This window comes from Tetrahymena thermophila (genome assembly GCF_000189635.1).
Source record: "Tetrahymena thermophila SB210 genomic scaffold scf_8254551, whole genome shotgun sequence".
Classification (NCBI taxonomy): Eukaryota; Ciliophora; class Oligohymenophorea; order Hymenostomatida; family Tetrahymenidae; genus Tetrahymena; species Tetrahymena thermophila.
Genome location: NW_002476322.1, coordinates 166688 through 191379, shown reverse-complemented (window position 1 = coordinate 191379; position 24692 = coordinate 166688). Strand labels below are relative to the sequence as shown.

General features: G+C 23.5%; 7 protein-coding genes across 7 annotated transcripts; 2 read left to right on the top strand and 5 right to left on the bottom strand. All coding sequences in view use genetic code 6, as the record gives it.

The window, feature by feature from the left end:
• Positions 1 to 760: 760 nt before the first annotated feature.
• TTHERM_00305500 (hypothetical protein) lies at positions 761 to 6949 on the bottom strand (the record flags this gene model as incomplete). Its single annotated transcript, XM_001021027.2, has 1 exon — positions 761 to 6949. The coding sequence occupies one exon, from the start codon at positions 6947 to 6949 to the stop codon at positions 761 to 763; it is 6189 nt and encodes a 2062-aa protein (XP_001021027.2).
• Positions 6950 to 7716: 767 nt separating this feature from the next.
• Positions 7717 to 8304, bottom strand: TTHERM_000305499 (transmembrane protein, putative; the record flags this gene model as incomplete). Its single annotated transcript, XM_012798857.1, has 2 exons — positions 7717 to 7880; positions 7935 to 8304. 2 exons carry the CDS (start codon positions 8302 to 8304, stop codon positions 7717 to 7719), a joined length of 534 nt encoding a protein of 177 aa, XP_012654311.1.
• Positions 8305 to 10551: 2247 nt separating this feature from the next.
• On the bottom strand, positions 10552 to 12908 carry TTHERM_00305480 (hypothetical protein; the record flags this gene model as incomplete). The annotated part of the gene is made up of 3 exons (XM_001021025.1): positions 10552 to 11914; positions 11966 to 12485; positions 12551 to 12908. 3 exons carry the CDS (start codon positions 12906 to 12908, stop codon positions 10552 to 10554), a joined length of 2241 nt encoding a protein of 746 aa, XP_001021025.1.
• An 800-nt stretch (positions 12909 to 13708) lies between these two features.
• Positions 13709 to 15837, bottom strand: TTHERM_00305460 (hypothetical protein; the record flags this gene model as incomplete). Its single annotated transcript, XM_001021023.2, has 2 exons — positions 14205 to 15837; positions 13709 to 14127 (listed from the first exon to the last, which is right to left on the bottom strand). Exons 1-2 carry the CDS (start codon positions 15676 to 15678, stop codon positions 13709 to 13711), a joined length of 1893 nt encoding a protein of 630 aa, XP_001021023.2. The 5' UTR covers positions 15679 to 15837.
• Positions 15838 to 17202: 1365 nt separating this feature from the next.
• TTHERM_00305450 (hypothetical protein) lies at positions 17203 to 18966 on the bottom strand (the record flags this gene model as incomplete). The annotated part of the gene is made up of 1 exon (XM_001021022.2): positions 17203 to 18966. Exon 1 carries the CDS (start codon positions 18910 to 18912, stop codon positions 17203 to 17205), a length of 1710 nt encoding a protein of 569 aa, XP_001021022.1. The 5' UTR covers positions 18913 to 18966.
• Positions 18967 to 19965: 999 nt separating this feature from the next.
• TTHERM_000305449 (tyrosine phosphatase) lies at positions 19966 to 20667 on the top strand (the record flags this gene model as incomplete). Its single annotated transcript, XM_012798856.1, has 1 exon — positions 19966 to 20667. The coding sequence occupies exon 1, from the start codon at positions 20041 to 20043 to the stop codon at positions 20665 to 20667; it is 627 nt and encodes a 208-aa protein (XP_012654310.1). The 5' UTR covers positions 19966 to 20040.
• A 1014-nt stretch (positions 20668 to 21681) lies between these two features.
• TTHERM_00305440 (dual specificity phosphatase domain protein) lies at positions 21682 to 24231 on the top strand (the record flags this gene model as incomplete). The annotated part of the gene is made up of 1 exon (XM_001021021.2): positions 21682 to 24231. One exon carries the CDS (start codon positions 21682 to 21684, stop codon positions 24229 to 24231), a length of 2550 nt encoding a protein of 849 aa, XP_001021021.2.
• Between the last annotated feature and the right edge of the window lie 461 nt (positions 24232 to 24692).

The window sequence follows — 24692 nt, the reverse complement described above, 5'->3', positions numbered from 1 at the left end:
ATTAGTTATTAGTTTTTAAAAATTTAATCTTTTATTTCAATTTTTTAGTATTTGATTTTTATGAAAAATAAATATTTATTTAGGTTTATACTATCAATTTTATCATCTTTATTTATCTGAAATAGATATTAATTTTTATATTTTAAATAAAAAATTGAGAATTTCTTCTAATTAACTTTTGAGATTAAACAACAATATGAAAAAACTATTTTTTTGATTTTAATTTTTATGCTTGTATGTAATAATTACTATATCCTCATTTGATTTATCTGAAAAATAATTACTAATTTGATTTTTTTATATTTTAAATAAAAATTTCAGTGTTTAATTGTATAAACTTTGAGATTAAGCAAGCACATAAAAACAAATTTAATGATTTTTAATTAATGCAAAAAAAAAATAAAAATTTAATATTTGTTAGATTGTTTATGAGAAAAACATTTAAAAAATATATTTAATAATAACGAAATTAATAGTTAGGTTTTAAGTAAGTATATATTTTAATATAAATATATTTTATTATTAAATAAAGTAAATACATTTCTAATAATAAAATAGAGAAGATTTAATTATTTTTAAGCTTTTATTCATTATAAATTTTCTAATTTTAAGTCTAAAGCAAATTAAAATATACTTGTTTATTTGCTTACTAACTTTGAAATCTATAGCTAAATCTTCATCTAATTTTATTTATTATTTTTATAATTTTTGAAAAGTTGATTTGTTGTTATATAAAGCTTATTAAAAAACAATTTAAAGTTCACTCATTTTTTACAAACTGTTATTTTCCTCCTTGCTACTACTAGTTCTGATCATTTTATTATACAGAAGGGGTGTTGTTAACAGCGTTGCTCAGTGAGTTTTAAGATCTTATTGTGTTAGTTTATTTTATTAAAGGTTTCTGATTCTAGATAGTGAAATTGTTTTCATTATCTAAAGTAAATTTTTATAATTATAGTTTTTAGTTTGCACTCTTATTCATTGTTTATTACTTTTCAGACTTTAATGGAGAAAAATTTTTTTCTTAAACTAATTATTAATTTGGTAGATTAGATCTTTGAGAATAGGATTACATTAACTCGATTTCCTTTACTTGCTTATTCACATGCTGCTATAATTTATTGTCTAATGAAAAGTTAGAACTATTTCCTCCCTGCTGTTTTGAATTGTTTACTATATAGGCTCCCACTGTCGGAGTTTCATAGGTGTTTGAGTTATCTGATTGTAATCTATACAAATTGAGTTACAGAGGTTGCATAGTTTTACTATATTAGAAAGTGGTTCCACTGTTAGAAAAAGGGCTTTCTTGTTTTAGAGATCTGTTTTTTTAGTAGAGTTACTGCTATGATCCTACTGCAGTATTTTAATTGTTTTATTAAAATATATTTTTTGTCAGTGAATGTAGAGAGTGGAAATCAGTTGAATTTTGATTCATGTTTCCCATCATGTGCTAAGTTTAATACATCTATATATGTTTCTAATGACTTTCTAGTTGTTTTTCATCCACAAGAGCAAAATTGTGTGGCTTATTCTCCAAAGTATAAATTGTCTTACATGTTTTATTATCTATTGTATTTGCTATTTTTCTTATAGTTTTGACTGCTTTGTTATTCATTAAATTTCTTAAATCAAGAATTTCCTCATATTTCTCACAGTTAGTGACAAAATTGCTTTCTAATTCTTGTGATTCTAAGTTTGTATAAAGATAAAAAGATATTTTATTGTGGCTAATTTATATCTTTTTATTAGGCCCCAACAATTTTATTATTTCGTTTGTTGCTATCATTTGGATCGATTCATTGCTAAAAGGATTGAATTTCATGTTATCTCCTTCCATTTAAATTTCTATTGCAATAACATCTGATCTTGACCTGCGATCATCCTCTCCACTTCTTTTATTCTTCCTTGATGAAGTATTCTTTTCTTACAAATTTTATTTAACGCTTTCGGCTTCTTCATTTACAAACTAATTAATATTTTATGCTTTAGAATTAATTCCTGCAGTACTTATTCTTTTAGAAGCATACATCTTTGTGTTGTTGTGATCTCCACTCTTATTTGAAGTCTTTCGCATTACTATGCTGCTGTTGTTACTATTCGCTCTACTGTATGGTTTCACAATCTTTTTAATGCTGCTCTTCTTCTTATACTATTGATTTTCAACCAATTTTACACTTTTACTTGATAAATGATTTTAAATGTTTTAAGATCTTATCATTTCTTCATCTAATGGCATCTAATTTTAATAATACATAACACCTGATTCCTAATCTTCATATTAAGTTCCTCCGCCAATATTTTATGCTTTATTGCTTGGGAGATTAAGCTGCTATGAAGTAGGATATGCTTAGTAGCTTTTACTAAAATAACTTTTTGCATTTATTTTTGCATGGGAGGAGTGATAATCATTTGTAGGTGATTCACATAAATTACTAGTGACTTTATTTTAGATATTATTAATCGAATTATTGTAGTTAGAAGGCGAAAATATAATTGGGGGAGATTGTATTTCAAATCCTTTACCCATTCCAACTGTACTTTAAGACTAACGTCTTAAATTGTATGCTGACTCGTTCGGACCATAATTCTGATTTTGATTTTTCTAACTTACTAAATTTGTAAAAATTTATTCTTGGTCAACAAATTATGTTTGATTTATATTTTCTTCTTTGCGGTTATTTTTGACATTAAAGAATGTTATAGGCTTTTACTTATTAGGAGGAAGAGACTAAGAATCCTTTACTTTATGATTTTAGCTATCTAATTTTGCAGACAAGGAAATTTATTGATTCATGTTAGCTAAACATGTGATATCCTTGACTAAGCTCTAGTTATTTTAAGATCTTTACTTTAAATATGGAAGTTATTACTATGCATTCTGTTAAGATACATTGCTGAATTAAGCAGCTGTGTTGGCTGCAATAGCTCTTAAATTAGTATTTTGTTACTAATTGCTATTATTTGGGTTATTGTTATAATTTTTGTTGTTTGAAAAAAAATTGTTTTATCTGTAATTCTAATTAGCGCTTGAGATTTCTATTTTTAAATTTTAGTTATTATTATTATTGATTGTGTTTAAATATTTAGAGTTTTAATTTTAAAATACAACTTATCCTTAGCTAGAAAAGTTATTATTGCCTTCCAGGCGTGGTGTGTTGGAGTTGCTCCGCTTATCGCTCATTTCTCTAAGCTTTTTTTCATTTTAATGATATTACAAGTTTTTCATAACAACATCGTCTACATTTTCGTTAACATTTTACTCACAATAGTTTTCACTAAATATTTCATCATCTAGAGAACTACTTTGAGCATTTATACTTGGTCTTTAGGGTATTTAAACCACATTAAACTTTTAATTCTTTTTTTTTAAGTTTATTTTTTGTGAGAGGTTATTATAATTCTCATCATCTAATTCTCCATCAAGGACAACCTCTTCCAGTATTGCAGGATCATAGAATTTTCTTCTATGTTAATAATTTTATTAATTTGAGTAAGAAATATTTGGGATACTTTCTTAATTTGCTTAAGTGTTGTTTTGAGTTATCATTTGCATGTTGCTTTGATGCAAGTTATTTGTTGGGGTTACATCATTTATATTTGTTTTGTGGTGTGTTATGTCAATCAGATCTTCATCTCCGTTTAAATTTGTATTTAAGTGCATTTTTGGTATTGAGCTCATGTTATTACTAGGTATTTAACCAAGAGTAATTAAATTATAAGTATCTTTATCTATTTGAGAAACATCCTATTTTTCATCTGCTGTAATGTTATTTACTGTATAATTTCCTCCTGCACTGCTTCTAATTAAAAGAGGTTAGCTGTTGTCTTCTTTCATATTTGAAATTTTGCTGCTACTACTAGATTGAGGCTAAGCAGGAATATTCGCATTTTAAGCATTATTCTGTTCATTATTGTAATCATCTGCTTTTTTTTCTGACAATCTCTTCATATATCCTACTTTACTCTATCGACCACTGTGGTGATTTGGTTGTTATGCATTTGGAGTTGACTCTAATTCTACATTGCATGATCTATCTGAGTTATTGAAATCGTGCAGCTGATTATTATTGATATTATTGTTGTTGTAATAATTATTATTATTTCCATGACTGTAATTATAGTTTTAATTATTGATTTAAATATTTCCACCACTATTTTCTTTCCTTTTATGGCTATATTCAGTATAATTTTCAACTCCCCTCTGAGATGCGTACATTTTGGATTAATTAGTCATATAATTAATGAACTTTGCTGTATCAGGATTTTGGGAAGCTACTTTTGAAATAGATTAATTCATTTTGGTCATCTCATATTCTTCTTAGTCCATGACAATAAATTTAATTTAATCTGTCTTTTTCAAAAAATTCAAAATGTTGAAAATAACTTGAATTAATCTTCTATCGTCTGATTTAATAACTTAATGCTTCGATTTATAAATTAAAATAGGCTTACTATTAAAGTAAAATGTATTTAAAATTAGCTCGCTAATTTAGAATTCAGAAATTTTTAATGGAAGAGGTCTTGCTTCCTTATGGCGGTAGCAGTCACTATAGTTGCTAACCTAAATTAATGATTTTAAAGCAATCAGTTTGGCATTATGACAAATCTCTACTAAGCTCTTATTGTATTTAATCAGTTAATCATATCGTTTTCTGTCGTCATCGTTTAAAATTTCGTCTTGACTTAAAATTTCTTTTTCTTCAGTGTTATTTATTTCGTCTTCATCAATAAGTGGAATCACTTATTCTGATACTATTTTTTTAGTCTCAATAATAGGGCCTTAAGGTGATTCAATCTAACGGTCTTAAAATTAGCTAATATCTTCATGTTAAGTGGCCAAATCTTTTTCATTTATATTGTTTTGGTTGATTTTACTGTGTATATCATAATCAGTAGGATTTGCTAGTGCATCTTGAGTGCTTGGTAGACCCTTAATTGATGGTGCTAGCTTAGATATTTACTAAACACTTGAAATATTTTGATTGCTTTAGTTGTTGTGACTAAAAGTATTTGAATGAGCTTTTACGTTGAGATTATATGTTTTATTTTAATTATTTGGAACAGAATGGTAAATATTGTTGGTAATTTGAATATTATTAGTGATGTTATTAATAATTTTTACATTATTATTTTAAGTGTTGTTAGGAATATTATGATCTACACCTTGCTTGAAATTCACATTTTAATTAGTGCTAGTTGTTGTTTAATTTTTAGAGTTTTAAAAAGTACTGTTGGCATTTTAATTATGGTATGCGATATAAGGGCTTAATGTTTAATTGCTTTTGACTGTAAGAATTTAGTTTTATTATTTTTAGATATTAGCATTTGCTGATAAGTTATTATTATTAATCTAAGAAGTAATATCTAGAGTACTCCTCTTCTTAGCTTAAACATCCAAATGTTGTCCTTTTATGTTCTAAATTTTAGTTGGACTTGGATCAGGAGTGTAGCTTCTTAGAATTTATCTTTGATGGATTTACACAGGAGGAGGTGCTAAAAAGTTTTGTTTTACATGTTCTTTAGCCCTGAAAGTATTATTAGCATAAATTTACTCATTTCCTTCTTCGTTTTGCTTATTTGTTTATTTACACTACAAAGATGAGTTAGGAGGTGAATTATTGTTATCATCTTCATGTAAAGCTAAATTAATGTTGTGATAATCTTTTGATTATGCTGAAATGTTAGATTTATCCATTTTTTTACCATATTTAAGCTACTTATTGATCTCTACTAAAGATTTCGATGTAATATCTTGAGATTCTGCAATATTGTAGGTTCCAGAACCACTAGCTTAAACTATATTTTCCTAGCTATTAATTTCTTAATTTTCATATTGTAAAGAGTGAGAAGAATAATTATATTTAAGATGATCATTGAGGAATTTAATTTAGTCTTTCAGTTGAACAGAGAAAAATTCTAAAATATTTGTTATAAAATGTCCTTTTTCTAAAATAATTTCTTTTAAATTTTTAAAGTCATTCTTGTTTATTTCTTCAATACAGAGAATGAGAAGTGGAGATTTATCTCCAGAAGGACCACCCTTGTACTTAAATACGCTTACTTTGTATTCTCTCTCTAAATCTTTATTGATGATAGTGCAATTGAGATAATCGACGTCAATACTTTTCGAAGGAGTCTCATCCAAAAAATTGTAGTAATTACCTATATTTTCCATGCTTAATGGATGATTATTAGGAAACATATCAGCATCGTTTCCTTTATTTGTAGTTAATTCATCTACAGAATATGTTTTTGGTCTCTTTGGTTTTAAGCAGCTCATTTTTCGCCAAGCAGATTTGCAAATGTTAATTATTATTTACAAATAATAATTATTTCTCCTGAGACTTTAACCTCTAAATTTTAATTCACCTATACCACCACCTCCTCCAATTCTCCCATCAAACTTGCCTCCTGGATCGGCATTACATTAAAAACCTGAGTATATTGAATTATTTTACATTAATCGCTTATTTGCTGCTTATGCTGCTGCAACTTACATTGCCTACATAACTTCGTTTTTCGGAGATTCAATTTGTGTTTAACTTTTTTTCACTCCACTACTACGTAATTAATTATATGAGGTATTTTCTTATTTCATCTTTGAATGATGTGCTAGTAAATACTCTCTTAGATTGTTTAAGTTTTTCTTGAAAGGTAGATTTTCGAAAATACGCGAGTTGAAAACACATTTGCCAATGTTCAGTTTTGCTTTATTGAGAAATTCACCAAAATTTTTTGGTTTTATATTGAACAGTGTCTAAGCTGTTTTATTGCATGAGAAAAGAGCTAGTTGATTATTATTATTCAATTAAGAGACAATAAATGCCTGGTTGACAATATGCTTTGAAGTATTTCTCCAAACCATATCATCCATTTATTTAATGAAATTTTCGCGGTCAACACGTTCATTTTTATAGTCAAAGTAAATCATCATACATCCTGATAACATAAAAAAGATAATTTGAAGAATTCTAGGGCTGCGCTGATCTTATTCTAAGGAAGAATTTTCCTCTTCCTTCTCGTATTCATTAGAATAATAAATATTAAAAACTATTAATGTTAACGCGCGGTTAAAAATTATGAGGAGTGTGTTGAGTAAAAAACTCGAAGTACGTAGGCATCATATCAGCATTAATATTAAAAACTCGCCCATTGCGAAGGCATGAGCGAAAATAGGACGGACTACATGATTTACTGCCAGTAGTTAGGTAATCACACTATGATTTATGCTCAAAAATATGATCAATTTATTTGTATGCATTGGCTTTCTAAATGTTAAATAAATAAATATCGAGCACAGTAACAGTTAAAATAGTATGAGACCAAACTAAACTGCATGCACTCCTTGAGTGTAATTTTCATCTAATGAGTAATATGAGATAGCCAACACGCTTATCATAATTAAATAAATAATGCTGTTAGATCTAAAATGTTTGTATGTTTTTTAAAGATGATATTAATCTTCGCTATACTACTCCTCGAATTGCAGGAGTTTTGAAAGACCCACCTGCTTACTAATCATTTTAAATACTATTCAAATTGCTGATGAATCAGATTCTCTCTTGTTTGTTTGTCTGCTTGCTTATTTTTCTTTTTTATTTTGTTCAAAGATGATATTTTTGTTCTTTCAAAATTGCTAATTCTGATATTAACAGACAGACTTTCCCTAGTTAATTTTTAAAACACTAATGCTATTCTTTTTTTACACTAAATAACTCAAAATTATAAATCAGGAATATTCTGTCGCCCTAAGAGCCAGAGCGATTACTGAACTTAATAGAATGTTATTAAAAATATAAAAATGAGTTTTTTATTTGCTTGTCCTTTGAAAATAAAGCAGGTATTTATGAACTTGATCGAGAAATTAGCTACTATTTTATCTTTGAAAAAAATGTATATTAATTAATCTTATTCCTTAATTACCAATAACTTACTTAAGTTAAAACTATGGTGTTGTCTATTTGTTTTTTTAAAGTAGCTCTATAAATTAATCTACGAATATGCTTGCTATTTGATTTATCTATCAGTAAAGTCTAAGTATTCCCTCTGATTGATTGGTAGCTTAACTATATTTTTTTTGCTGATAACTTTTAATAAAGAAGGTTTTGCTTTGATTTTTTACCTTGCTTTTCTATCTGTTTTACCAATTATAAGAATATAATCTATTAATTGTTTTTAATAATCTTATTTGTTCAATAACCAAACTCTCAAATGTGCTTTTCTTTTAATCAATTTTTTTTGTTTTCGACTGTCTTCATTTACTGTTCTTTATTCACCTTGATCTTCTTTATCTCTATATTCCATATTGAATCTGATTCAAGACCATCCTTAATATTATCTTGTTTTTTTATAATTTTTCCATTCTTTTTTTCAGTCAACTTCAATAAATTAATAGTCAAATATCTACAAACATATGACTATATTTCACTCATTATAATATAATGATTTTTCCTATATATTTGTTAAATTTCTAGTCAATACATTGCAGTCGCACTATTTGAAAACAACTTGATTTATCTATCAATTAATCAATCAATTTTTTTTTATGAATAACTTTTTAAAAATACATTTGATTGATAAATAAATAAAAAATAAATACATTTATTCTTTCGCTTTAGAAAATATTCTTACTGTAATAATGTATTTAAAGTAACCCAAATTTAGAGTATTGAAATATTTTAAAAAATTAATGAAATTTAATTAAATAAAATAAAATTAAATACATGGATTCAATTAATTATTTATATTTTAATATTAAATAAAAAAGCTATTTTAAAATAAATAATAATTCAATTATAAAAATCTCAATTCAAATGATAATTATTTTAAAAGCTTTTGATATTAAATAAGATTCTTTAATTAGTTTTGACTATTTAAAAAAAAAAAAAAAAACAAATCAAAAAAATAAGTGATTGAAATTATTAAGCAGCTCAACAACTTACATTAGCTATTTTTATCCTAACAATAATTTAAAACAATAACTCATCATAATATTTTTCTTTTAGAATATTTCTTTAGAGAATTACAAATTTTTCATGAAAGTTAAGCAAATTGGTTAAGCTTAATTTAGCTCAATGTTTTGGGATAAATAAATACTACTTAGTATTTTTTAGAGAACCAGATAAATAAATTAGTAATTTTTTTCCTTCATTTACACATTTACAAATATCGAATGAAAATATGAAAAATTTAAAAAAGTGTTTCATTTTTAATTGAAATTTTCATTTAAACTTTAAAAAAAAAGGTTTATTTGATGTAAAATCTTTAACTTTACTACACAATAATTATTATTAATCAATAGATTTATTAACATGAAAAGAATTTGAAAATTTTACAACAAAAATCAGATCTATCTATCACTATTTTCTTTATTTGACAAATTTAATTAAATTTTTATTTTAAAGCTAAATTAATTTGTGATCTTAATAAAATAAAGAATACTAAAACATCCTTTTCATTATTAATAATCTTTTTGTAGTGACTCCATCTTTTTCATATACTAATTTAGTACTACTCACTTATCATAATCACAGTAAATGGAAGCAAAAATAAGTTTATACATGTTTTTATTTTCAATCAAATTTATATAAAACCAAGAACAATTTTTTAGTTAAAACAAATATATTTCTTAAATAGAATATTTATAAATATATGCACTTATAAAATTACTTTTTGAGTTTACATTAAAAAAAGAAGTTATCAATAAATGATTGTTTCTCTTTTGATAATACAGATGATAAGTTTAGAATTAAAAATTCTTTAAATATTTTAATTACATTTGAAATTTCTCAAAAACTTAATCTTAAATATATGGAAATCATTTATTATTTTAAATTAGGGGTTGGCTCGAGTGTATGATTTGAGTTGAGTTTAGAAAATAGGGTTGTATTAAATTTTTTTTGGAAAGTTGAAATTTTAAATTACTGATATAATTTTAGTTTAAAATTTTTGAAGATTTAACTCTAATCTACTTGACAATAGCATACATTATCAATATCTCTGATCTGTAAATTTATATTTTTGTGAATTCTGAAGAGGAGAAATTTTTAATTTTTAACAGAAAAAAGATTTAGTTCCTAATTTTAACAAGCATATTCAATTAAAAATAGAATTTTATATTATATTAGATTATAAATTTACATTATTTTTTTCAATAAGTATTAAATTAATATTTATTATTACTCAAATTTCAATTAACAATTATTAAATTCAAATATTTTAAGCCATGAGGTAAGAAAAATATCTTTTTTTAAAGGAAAAAATTTTTATTTTTTTATTCAGCTATAAAAATATTTTCACAATGAGTCAAAATTTATTATCCTATCCTACTTTTTTTTTTGTAATTTATGAATTGAACTTTTTTATATTATGTTTTTGTTAAATGTTTAACTTAACATTAAATCAAAATTATTTTTGTTTTACTTATGATTATTTTGAGTTTAGATAAAATAAATTATTTGGGAATGCTAATTTGTTTTGTTGAATTAAATTAATTAGTTTTATACACATACATTTAATAAAATAAATTTGATTTTACATTAAATTAATTTTTCATTAGTCTTAGTTTTTTTTATATCTAGGAACAACTTTTTTAAATTTTATTTTATTTTTTTTATCACTTTCTTGACTATTTAAGTTTTAATCTTAATCTTGAGCTCTATCTGTAATAACCCTTTATGTTTCTTCTTAATCATTTATAAATAATGTCTTTTTGTTGATTAGTTCTATTACTTATTTTAGCAGATCTTTTTAATCATCATCATATACTTTATCAATATAATGCTCAGGTTTTATTTTTTCTTCATGTCTCTTTATTTCTTCTTGAAGTAATTAGGATTCTTTCTCTAACTCTTCTTATGATTTTTATGGTTAATCGTCTTCTATTATTGTCTATGAATTATCATTGTCTTATTATTATTTATTTTTGTTTGAGAACAAACTAAAGAATGAATCAGACTCAGTTTACTGTTAAATGTATTCTTTGTCTTCACCAAGACCAAAGATTAATTAATCAGAAATACAATTTTTGATTTTTTTAACCTCGCTGTTGTTCACAAACTTAACGTTGGGAGAAATACTTTCAAATGAAAGCAAATCTGTGTATTGATCTATATATGAAATATATTAATCTATATTAATACGATTCTTTCCTTTTATAGTTAATTCTCTAACACAGCCATTATCAATGACTTCGTGGAGTACTTCAAGTAAAGCTATTTTTTCTAAGTATTCCCTCTAATTTTTACCAAACTCTCTTTTTAACTCATCCTTATACTTATAGAAATCATATCCATCAAAATCTGCATTTTAGTCATCATTTTCCATTATTATTTTGACTGTTTCATAAAGTTAAAAGCTTCCACATGCCACTAAAACCTGATTGTATTTCTTGTTTTCTAACAAACTTTAATATACTCTATCTCCAAAATACCTCACTTTTTGACTCAAAGGAAGAAACTTTGGGTCTCCACTTAATATTTCAAGATAGGCATCAGGGACCTTCTTGATATTTTTATTTTATTCTGAATAATAAACATCTTTGTTGCATGTAGGACATCCTTATTTAAACAATGTGTTGTGTGAAAAACTAGTTTTTTCCATCAAAGTAACAAAATTGCACAAACGAACTGTCTCTTTTAAACGATTTAAGGGTTATAAAATAACTAAGCTGTTGATGTATTCATTTATTGGCATATCAGCTAGAACAATTTTAGAAGGTAATTCTTTAGTAGAATTAGCCTACTTGATAAAATCAATGTATAGAGAATTCAAATGCTCATATATCTTCATTTTTCTATGTCTAAACTAGCTTTATTCAAAATCATACACATAAGATTCATCACAAAAACAATTTAATAAAAATTATCTTAATTATAATCCTTTAAGTTCATAAACATCTTTTGTTGTCTTATACCTTTAACATTAAAATAAATTAGCATTTTAATGAAAATAAAAAATATTTTACATTTAATTTATTTCATCAATATAGTATTCATCATTTAATTATTAAGTATTTTTGGCATCTGAATCGGTTATGGGTTGGTCTTAAGTAATCAGCAAATTAATCTATCCTTTCTTTTCTTTGAATATTTGCTTAAATGTGTCATACGAATTGTAAGGATAGTTATCTACTCCTTAGATAATTACCTCTTGGTTATTTTTTTCATCAAACAAAACAAACTAATTCTTATCTACCTCAAATTTAATAATCTTATAGTTTTTAGATTACTGCTTCAAGTTCATTTTCTCAAATACTTCTTTCTATAATTCTGCATTGGTTATATTCAAATATTTCTAAATATTCCCTTTAAGTTTTGGAGATTATTAAAGCAAGCTTTTAATATTACTGTCTTGGCTTCCTAGTATTTATTTTTCTATATTCTAAATTTAATTGTATTTGAGAAGGAAGAATTTTTCGCTAATCTCTTCTAAAAGCTTAAGTCCTATTCTTCTATACTTTGGATTCTCCATCAATTATATGATATCTATTAAAATTTATTTTTTTAATTTTCAATGTAGAAAGAATACTACAAATAAGCAATAATTCTACCTGAACAGAATTTTTCCATCTAAGTTGATTCTTAGATTTATAAATGCAAATTATTATCTTTTATTTCCTTTACAACTTCTTCTATGATAGGGTGATCCATAAGACCAATATTTAGTAAGTTGTTTAGTGAGTTAAGCAAATAATTGTAATCTTTTCCTTTAAATGACTTTTAAATGATATCAATGTTTTTTTTCATAGTCATAACTAGCTCTTCATAATTATCTCTAGCTTTTTGGCACCCATAAAGCTTATTCTTAGAAGAGAAAAAAAGCTTCTGCTTAGTAAAAACTTGTTGATTTCTACCATATATCTTTAAAAATTGTGCACCTTTTTGTGCAATACTTTTTAATGCAAACATTTATCTATTTGGTATAAACTTAAAAGTGTTATTTTTTTTATTTTTTTAAAGAATCTTCTTAAATAAATTTAACAACCAAATTTAAATCTTTACATATTTCAATGAATAACAAAATTTTTATTAAATACTCTAAAATCTTCTATTTATTTTCCAAATATTTCTAGAAAATAAACACCATAAAAAAAATGATCAGCCAAAACAATGGCATCTTTTTTTTTTAAGGCTTCATTAATATCTAAAATTGAATGTCAAAATCTAAAATTCAGTTCAGCAACTAACCAATGTCTAAATTAAGAAAAATTAAGTGAAAAATTTATTAGTATCTTTATTAATAATAATAAAATTATTAAAAAATATAAATAAATATTAAAACCTACTCATAATTTATAATAAAGAAAATAAATGAAATAATAACATATAACAATACAAATACTACTTAAAATATAAATAAAATAAGAAATAATAAAAATATAAATTTAAATTTTATATAAATTATTTTAATTAAGTATATGCTTAAGTAATCATGTTTATTAAATTAAAAAGGAAAAGAGATCTCAAAGATATTTAAGGAACAAAAAGACATAAAAAATTGAATTATAAATATATAAATCTAATTATACAATATGAATACCATGTATACATAAACACAATAGAATACTCTCTGAATAAAGAACAAGTATTCAATCAATAACATTAAGAAAATTATAAAAAATAAATATGCTCGTTAGCAGTAAATCAGCTTAGAATATAACAATCTTTTTTAAAAATTATTTTTTTTGTCTACTATGATTTGCTATTTTTCATTAATTTTGAATTTTGCTAATATTTTCTTATAGCTTTTGGAATTACTGAGAAACTGACTGAAATTTACAAGCATATTTTTTCAATTTTCTTGTTATTTATCTTCTGCTGAAATTTTATTGTTGAGGAGTAAAACAAGTACCTATTCTATTAAAAGATGATAGAGGACGCTGCTTTATCTTATCAACTTAGTTATTTTATGCAACAAAGCTTTCTTAATCAATAGTTTATGAAAATTTTTCACATTTATTAGTTGTTTAATTAGGAGATTTTTTAAATTTTAAATCCTAACTCTTGCATTTATAAAGTGAGTTTACATCTGATTATTATTATCCTTCCTTTCTTATTCTTTAGATATAATTCATATATTCCTAGTATATCATGTCATCTGTGCTGTAAACTTGCTTTACCTTCTCCTCTATTGTATAAAATTAAAATTATGATTTAATAATATAAAATACTATTTATTAGTTAAATAGTTAGTTAGTTAGTTACCTAGGTAGTTGATTTCTGTTTCTTTACATTTTTTGTCTATGTATTAAAATAAGTTTGAGCTCTTACTCAGGATTTTCGCATCCTAGCTATATTTTTATTACACAGAAGATATTGGTTTAGATTTTGAGTGAGAAGAGGTATGAAGCTCGAATTGTTTCGGTTTCAAGAGCTAAATGCTATTCAACTCACTTTAATCATAAGAATTTTAAGCCTAAAAAATAAAAGACTAATTTCTGCATGTTTAACTTTGACATCTAGAGACAGATGTTTATGGACGTTAAACATGTTCATTTATATATTAAAATTTATATATGTTTTGAGATGGCTAAGTTTATCTTTTTTTGATTGGTGTTCCACACCTTGTAGATTAAATTGTATGTTGAGCCTTATTGAAATATATGTTCTAAAAATCTTTATTCATATTTAACTAATGAGTAGGCGTTTAAATAAGTGAAATAGGAATTTTAAATTTTCTTTTGTTACTCCAATTTTATTCTACTTGCTTGCTAAAAGCATCAACACTACTGCTAATCTCGTCTGTATTTATGTTTTGATTGTAAAATAATTCTGAATCTTAAATAGTTTAAGTATCAGCATTGAATTAATCTCCTTTGCTATTCTCAATATAATTATTAATAATCGTAACTGAGTTTCCTCTTTAAATTTGATTTGAAAACCCATCGTTCTCATTATGCTAAATATGTTCATGATGATCAAAATCTTCTTACTTAATTTAAAGATTCTCATTTTTAAGAGGAGTTAAATTTTGGTTAAGCTTTAATTCTTACTTTAATTATGTTAAATTTTAGCTATTCTATTTTTCTAATTGAGCAATGTTGATAGTGTTTGATATTAATTAATTAGAAAATGGGTTGCTTATAATTTCTTTGGGCTTGTTTCTACCAGATTCCATAAATACAGAATTATCAAAACTCTGTAGACCTCCTCTTTAAGATTTTTAAAATATATTTTGGTCAATTTCTAAAGACTAATTTTAGCAATCTTTGGTGCTGCAACTAATAGGTGTATTTTCAAAGTTTTGATACAAATTTGAAGGCAATTACTAATTATAATATTCCATGCTTTTCTTAGATTTTTCAAATACCTTATCAGGCTATGTATTTACTCTTATACCATTTTCTTCTTCCTTTGACATTTCATAGTAATTACCACTATTGGGATAAGTTATTAGAGATTTAGTTTAGTTACGAAGACTCAAATTTTAATTATCCTACCCACTAAATAAGCTATTATGTTAACTTTGAACTCTGCTATTAAGTGGTTGCATATTAATTGATTCTTTAGTATTGCTCCTTGAAGTATTTTAAGCAATATTATTAGGAGCAGATACTAATATTAGTGTGCGAGTACTTATAGAGGTCTATTTTTATCTAAAAAAGTCTTACATTTATTATTTCTAATTTAGACATGTATTCTATGAGTTAATTCTACTTGAGTATTATTTAACATACATATTATTTTATGGTGTTTAAGAATAAAATTTTCCATGTATCTACTCATTCTTTCTATTAAGTACCTTTTTGCTATTTAAAATAGGATTATTATTAGCATTCTATCCTATACTATTTTAGCTTTCTAGGCAAAGTTTGCAGCTCTCATCAGCACTAAAACTTTAATATGTGTCTTCTTTTAAAGTAGACTTTTCTTTAGATTCTAGTTTTTTCTGCCTTTCTTTGTTCACTCTATTAAATTCCTGCTAAATAAGCCAACCTTAATCTTAAGCAATCATATTATCTTAGACTGAAATAGTGCTTTGAGTTCTTTTAACTTATTAATCTATTTCTTTTAAGTAAAAATTAATATTTAAACAATCATCTTGATTACTAATATTTACATTAATCGATGCTTTATTGAGTTGACCTAATCATTTTAGAGTTAAGTTTAGTCCCAACTAATTAAAAATTCTATTTCAGTTAATATTTATACTCATACTTAAGCGGTTAACTCTGTTCTTAAATTAATTTAGATAGTTCCTTTACTTAAGATTGCATTTAAATTTTGAGAGTGATATTTAAATGAAGGTTAAATTAATTAATATATTTAATTATTATCACATAAAACCAATAGACTTATAAGTTATTTATTAAAAAACTAAAAAAAGCCTATAATCTACTTATCAATCTATATAACTATTTTTATTAATATTACAGAGTTATAATTTCTTTTCTTATACATTTATTGTTTTTATTTGAGAAAAATAGATAAGTTGATATTTTATAACACATGAAAACTCAGTATTAAAAAATTATTTTGTGCTATAAATTAGCAACATATTCTCATAGCAAGTTTTTTCGTACATTCAAATTGGAATAATAGCTTTTATATTATATTTAATCATTGTTTGTTATTTAATTACTTTGTCTTGATTTTTATTAAATTATTTTTACTCAAAATCGATTCATGATTCCAGTAGAAGAGAAATTCTTACTTATTAGAACTCTATTTTAATTTATTTCAATGCATTGTTCACATAAAATATTTTAAATTTATTTTTTAACATTTTAAAAAGATTTAATGTTGAATTTTTCAAAATATTTTATTTTAAGCTAAATATTTTTTTAGGCATCAAGGCGTTTGTTTTCATTTCTAAATAGATATTCATAAAAAATTTATAAATTGAATAATTTTCTAATGATGTAATTCATTAGAAACTGAGTTAAAGACCTTTATATTTTCATATGCATAAATTCATTATGTTAATTAATTGTTTTTATTTTTATAAATTTTTATTATTTTTAAGGTTAATTAAAATTTTTATTTTCCAATTATAAAATTTGTTTTATTAGCATCAAAAGACATAAGAAAAAACCAAATTACAAATTAAAAAAATACATGTTTAATTTTTTTGTTGAAGCTTAATTTTTAACTTTAAAGTAGTTTTTGTTATTTTCATAAAAAATTTAAAATTAATTTAAATAAAAAATTGAAATGTTAAATTTAAAGTAATTTTAGAAATACACAATTAAAAAAAATCAACTCATAATTTCACAAGATGAGGAGTTACATATTACAATTAATTTTAGTTATTTTTTTTAGTATTTTACAAAAAATTTTGTTTGTTTTATATTTTTGAAATTGAGTTTTAATTATATCTAATTTGTTAATATCTCATTTGACTTCCATAGAATATACTATTGATGGGTTACTCTCCTTAATCTAAAGAAGTATATTTTTATAATTTTTATGGAAAATTTATCTGAATTGAACTTGAGTGTTGCTAATTTTAATTATGAGTTTATTAAGATAAAATTAATGAATTATTTAATGAGTTGTTGTTAATTTTATTGGCTGATTATTTTCTTTTCTTATTTTAGTTTAAATTCATTATGCCATCATCAAAATCATGCGTTTCAAAATCTTATGAATTGGTAAATAAGGCGCTATTATAATTTTCAAAAGCTACACTATTTCTTTAAGATAACACTGTGCTGTGTTTTATCTAATTATTTCTTTTTAAGTTGGTGATTTTTTTTGTTAATGGAGATTCGGTCCTTTGTTTTTCAGGTGAAATAGAAGTATGAATTCTTGAAACAGGTCTGTTTTAGCTTTCTTAAATCTAAATGTCCTATGATGCTTATTAGATTTATTTTGAAGGATTAAATCTATTTTAAATTTTAATAGTCTTTAAATACTCTTCTATAAATATTTCGCTCTCTTTTTATTTACTCATGTCTGGTTATGACATCCTTTTAAACCTATCATAATACATTTTATTTTGCTACTTTTCTTCACTTAGTTATTGAGATTATTTCAATTAGCTATCATTTTTTTAGATATATTCCTAACTCAAACATTAGATACCTTATAGGTCTATAAAGGAAGATTTTTAAACTTATGCTTATGCTTTCTTTAAATGATTTTTTATGAAATAATTATATGGCTTCTTTTGAGGAGACCACTCATTTTATTTGCATGGATACTTATCAAATAACTATCTTGTCTTACAGGTCATATTATTAAAATTATTTGCTAAAATACTATTCTCGAAATTAGGCATGATAAGTTATTCTATTTCACCTGCTCTTTCATCATGCTATGACGTCTAACAACGCTAATTACCTTTTTGAAACGTCCCAAGCAAATTGTTTTCAAATATCATGTTTACAGATTCTGCTCGCACTCTACTTTGACAAGTATTTAATCTATTTTAAGCTAAAGCATTTAAAATCTAATTTTTATGATTTGTTTGATTTTTCTTTCTAATAATAACCTGTTTCCTTTACTATTAAGAGGCCTCTTAATCCCTTTTTTGGCAATAATTAATTCCAACATCAAAAAATATATGTTAATTTTATAAAGCATTAATATTTTTGCCATTTTATTCTAATAATGAACTGTTTTATAGCTCTTTTTAATATAAATATCCTGTTTTTTAAAGTGAATCATTATTAGAAGGAATAGAACATGGAGTTTTGCTTCTAATTGAATATTCTTCTGTTTTTTATCTCGCTTTTGGACTGTTGTAAAATTATTGATTCAAGTGCAGCGAATCATCATTTCTATCGTTTTGTTGCATCTTGTAATATTCTACTAATTCCTAGGCCAGTTCACTACTCTTTATAACACTCTTCGCATCAATTTATTTTTTTTAATTGATCTTTTTAATGTGTATGACAGTATCCATTTAGTTCAAAGGTGAAGGATTTGTCAAACTTTTTTTAATTTCTTCAAATAATACTTTTTTCATTTATATTATTTAAATAATCTATCTTTAGTGTTTAATTATATGTATTATTTTGTAAACTATATCTTCAAAAATTAATAATCATAGATTTAAGCATTTGCAAAAATTAAAAAATCTACAGTGATAAATTGAAATACTCTCTTTTATTAAAATCCATTGATTTTATTAGTAAACTGGATGGTCCTCAAATAATAGGATTACTTATTATTACCTTAAATATCTTCTTCACAAATAATTAGCTACCAATCATTCTATTCTTCATTAAAATATACATTTATTTGTAAACAAATTAAAAAAATGTATTTATCGAATAAAAAATACAAATCATTTTTCTTTTATAAAATCTACTTTTATCAATAATTAAACCTTAGCAAAAAACTTTATATAAAGTCAATTATTATTTAAATATTCAAAGGCTTAGATTTTATTTTTTAAAAACAAAGAAAACATATTGTGAATTCAATTCTAATTAGTAAATCCAATAGTCAAAAGTGTTTTTTCTAAAAAAACATAATAAGAACAGCAATAAAAGTGTATTTAAGATTAGATAATTTAACTTAGAAATAATAAAATGTAAGAATTTTTTTTTATTTATTCGCCTTTAATATTTCTTTGAATATTAATTAATTATTATAAAAATTAAGCTAATATTAAAATGGTCTTATTATAACTTTGCCTTTATTAATAAAAAAATGCAAAGAATTTTCTTTTATTTTGTATTCTAGAAATTTTAAATTTTTTAACAATAAACTTTTTATATTGAAACCAAAATATTTTATTTATTTCAAAAAAATAATTATTTTAATATAAAAATAAATAGCTAATTTAGTAGAAATGATCAATGAAATTTATATTAATAAAGAAATTAATTATTTTTGTTGAGTTTATATCATTATACAAAGAAATATTTAAGCGATAATTTTAATATAGAAAATTTTATTCAAAAAAATAAAAATAAACAACCTATTAAAATACGATTTTCATTAGCTTTTCTATATTATTTTTAGATGTAGCTATTGTTGTTATCAGAAATAGTCAAATGATTTAAGTTTTAAATTCAATTTTATAAAGATATTAAACATAACACTAAAAAATAAAATTTGTGACAATAAAAATAAAATAATATAATAAATGGATCAGAATAAATAATAGACTTAGGATGAAAATTTGTGTCTAGTATGTTTTATAAGAGAAGCTGATCCTAGCATAATATCTGATTTAAAAATATGTAAAGAATGCTTCTAGGTAACAAGCAAGATGATGAACGAATTCAAGTAAAGCAGATTTATGTAGGGTAAAAAGTATGTAGAAATAAGTGAAATTATAAAAGATAAGCTTTATTTAGGAAATGAAGACGCTGCAACTAGCAAAAAAGATTTATAGGAGAGAGGAATTACTCATATTTTAGTCGCAGGTAGCTAACTTGATTAATACTTTAAATAAGATTATACATATCTTTAATTAGAGCTCGCTGACAGTATCAATGAGAATATATCCAAATTTTTTAAAGTTTCAAATTAATTTATAGAAAATGGTAATGTTGTATATGTCCATTGTGCAGCAGGAGTTTCTAGAAGTGCCACGCTCGTTATTGCATATTTGATGTAAAAAAATAAATGGACTTTTGATTAAGCTTTTGAGTTTGTAAAAAGTAAAAGACAAGTTATTTGTCCTAATTCATCCTTTAGATCTTAACTAAAAGAATATGAAAATATTATTTTACAATCTAATTAATAAGAAAACGCATAAATTGTATGAATATACAAATAATTAATTATTAATAAATATCTAGCTTTAAAAAATAAATTTAGAAATAAAAAATAAAGAATTTTTTAAAAATTAATTTTATACAAGATGAAGGTTAAGAAAAACTTTAGTTTATCTTATTATATAAATTTCCTTTTTCTTCTAATTCAATTTTGCTTTTATTTATGCTAGGATAGAGTACTCAAAAATGATAAAAAAATTTATTTTAATAATATTTGTATTTTTTGTAATCAATAATTATTTTGTGCATATGAGTAAAAGAAAAATATTTATCATTAATAAAGAAATAAATCACAAAAAGTTAAATATTTTTAGTATGATTTACCTTAAAATATGTTGGAAAAAAAGTAAATAATTTAAAAAATAGAGAAATTAATTTTTAGTGACTATGAAATTAAGAAAGAAGTAAACTATATATATACAACATAGTAAGAAATTATAAACAAACAAAACTTTTAAATTTCACAAATATTTTAGAAATTTTCCAAATGTTAATTTCAAACTTAAAATTTAAACAGTTAAACATTCAATATGAATTTTTTAATTTTCATTCATTTATCATAAGATTAAGTAAAAGCTATTATTTCAAAATCTTACTAATGTTTTATTAGTTAAAACAGATAATATAAACCTCAGTTTTCTTCTTAGTAATTTTATAAATAAATCTGTTACTGAATCAAATGCTTTATGTTGTTTGTTTTCGTTTATTTTTTGTAGTATTTTTATAGAACTCACTAAATAAAATTGATTTCAAAAATTATTTAGGTTAATTTCAAATAAAATACTAAAAATATTTAAAATCAAAAAAGAATAAGTTAAATTAACTTTAACTTTAATCCTTCTAAAAATATTTAGCAGTAATGTTGGTAAATAGTTAGTTAAAAATTTACATTTTTTTTGTTTATTTGTAATTTTGCAAAAAATCTATAAATTAATTGAAAATTGTTGTAAAAAAATTTGTATTGAAAAGTATCAAAAAAAGATATTTTAAATTTTTAAGGAGAGATGCTCAATACTGGTTTAAATAATCTGTAGGATCCTAACAAAATATAAGATTAGTTCATTTTAAATTGCAATATAGTTAAATTCTAGTTTACTGATGGATAAATATTTTAGATAAAGAGATCTTACGTTTGTATAGAGGCACTTAAAGATGCTGATGAAGGAAATTATGAAATTATAAATCTTGTAGAGATAATAAAAAAATAGCTATTTCAACACTATAACTATGAAACAGTTAAATATAGAGGGAGGAATACATTCAGCTTAAACTTTTTAGCAAAAGAAAAAGAGACGAGAGTCATTCACCAAATAGCTTACATAGCTCTTAAAAGTGATAACCCATAAACTACTTAAAAATTAGATTCTACTTTAAATAAATTAATAAAGATGGATCATCCAAATGTGTAAAAGATTATCAAATATAGTAGATTAGAAAATTCTTATATTGTATTTATGGAGGAATGTATTGGATCCATGCAAGATCTACTTATTTAGCAATAAAATAATATGAATTAGAATACTTTTTTAAAGTATGCGGGAGAATATGTAAATGGATTAGAGTATTTAGTAGATAAAATTTAAATTTCTAGTCAGGTCTGTTAGTTGAATAGTTTAATGATTTCCTTTAATCATTTAGCAATCGTTCCCATTTTAATAGCAGGAGCCTGCGAAATTATGAAAGAAGGAGGAGTGTATTAAATTTAAGAGTTAATATATAGTATAAATCAATAAATTTATCAAGTTAATTCAATGTAAAAGTAAAACCCAAATAGTGTTGTAGAATTATATGCCAATCATGGGATACTTGTTCTGCTTTTAATTAATATTTTAATACCAAACATCAAAAATTCAGCTGAAAAAAACTATGTGACAAAGAATAGACAAGAGATATTATAAAAAATGGTTTACTTTGAAAATAGGGAATAAATTTTGAATATCATTATAGATTTAGAGTCTTACTTTGACTCTAATTTGACTAAATAACCTCTGCAGAGTTTTAATGTATCAATTAATCATCTTAAAAGAGGAGTTAAGTGGTTTATAAGACCACAAGATTTATCTATAAATGGAATAGAGCAGCAAACATTGGCTGCAAATTTCATAAATTATGACTTTGCATAGGTTTCTATGAATAAATATGTTCCTATTTTGGATGAGGATCTAATCAATCATTATTTTCTTTTGTATTAGCAATAACTTTACTAACTAAAAAGAAAAAACCCACAGCTTTATAATTCTGAAAATTATAATAATTCTTAGTTAAGTATTTCTCAATTTAAAGAGTAAACATCTCCATCGAAGGCAGCAATTAATGATATTTCTAGTGGCTACAACTCTTAAATTAGAATAGAAAAAGAAATTTAGTAAAATTACTTACAAAATATTTAAATTTTAGAAGATTTTATATGCGACAATATTGAAGACTTTGATTTGGAAGATTAAATTAAATTAGAGGATCTAAAAGCTATTCTAGATTCTCTTTGCAGCAATAACAATAATATAAAACCAGGCTTTTAAACTTCAAATAGGTTTGACAATTAAATTTTTTAAGAAATAATGGAAAAAATAAATTATAAATCTCCGCGACTAACACTTTAAATATTTTTGGAGGCATATCTTGAGTATGAAAAAGACTTAATTAACTAATTCTAAAATTTAGGCTATGTAGATTAATTTGATGTTTCTTTAAACTCAAAATTAGCCAGTCCTACATTTAACGACCGAAATAACTAATTTATAGAAATGGAAAGTCCATACAAAGAGCGATTTCGTAAAGACTCAGTTTTTACAAAAGATGAAGAATTGCAAACATAAGGAAACATTAGAGATATAAAAGAAAAAATGTAGCTTTTACATTAACCTTTTCAGCCGCTACTAAATCCTCCTTAAAAGCTTGAAGAAATCAAAGTTAACAAGTTAATGCAAGAAATTACAAAATTGCAAAAAGATATCGATTTCAAAGTTGAAGTTAAAGAAGAATAAATATTTAAATTACTGGATTCACTCTGTTATAATAACTTAAAGCAAGCAAAGATTGATTATGATAAAAAGCCATTTTTCAAAATTATAGAAAATGTATTTAAAAGAAATTAGGTTCTAAATTATAGTAATTTTTTAATTGTTTACCTTGAAGTTTGCCACGAATTATAATCCAAGCTCACAAATCTGGTAGTTTAAAACTGTGACATAAAATCACTTGACTAAGACTAGTTAAAAAATTTAGTAACTTTCAATAATGTTAAACATTTTTTAGATAGTATCCATGAGCTAAACTACTTAGAGTTTAATCACGATTTAAAATAACTCAAAATTCCTTTTAGAAGGATTTTCCAAAAAATAAAAAGATCAACAAATGTAAATAATATTCAAAAAAAACAATAAAATTAATAAAAGGAAATACTGCCTAACTTTGGTGACATATATTACCAATCTTAGCTTTAAAATTAACAACCTTTAATATAGCATTCTTATACTTGCTCAATTATATTTTCAGTTGGTATACTCCTAGGATTTTTATTACTTGTATTTTTATTTACGTATTTTATATGGTGATGAAAAGTTAATCTTTTCAAAATTATACAGTCAAAAAATTTCAAATAAGTAAATTTTATTTGTGAACATACAATAAAGAAATAAAAATAATATATATTTATTTTTTATAAGAGAGACAGTATAAATATAAAAAAATGATTATCAATATTAATTTTATTGAAATTAAATTGGTATTTTATAATATGTTTTTTTTGAGTAATTATGAATTTGTAAAATTTACTGTAACTTTGAAATATTTATTTAATCTATTTATAATGAAGCTAATAAATTACCTGTATTGTAAATTTATTGATTAATTATTTATCAATCTATTGATTATTTATGTTTTACTATTTTATATAATTTTAATTTGACTTTTTACAAAAGTATGCACAAAGTATTTAAAATGATAAATTGAATTTATTAAGGTTATTAAATAATGATCCGCAGATAATTATTCAACTAATTTGGGGTTTCATGAT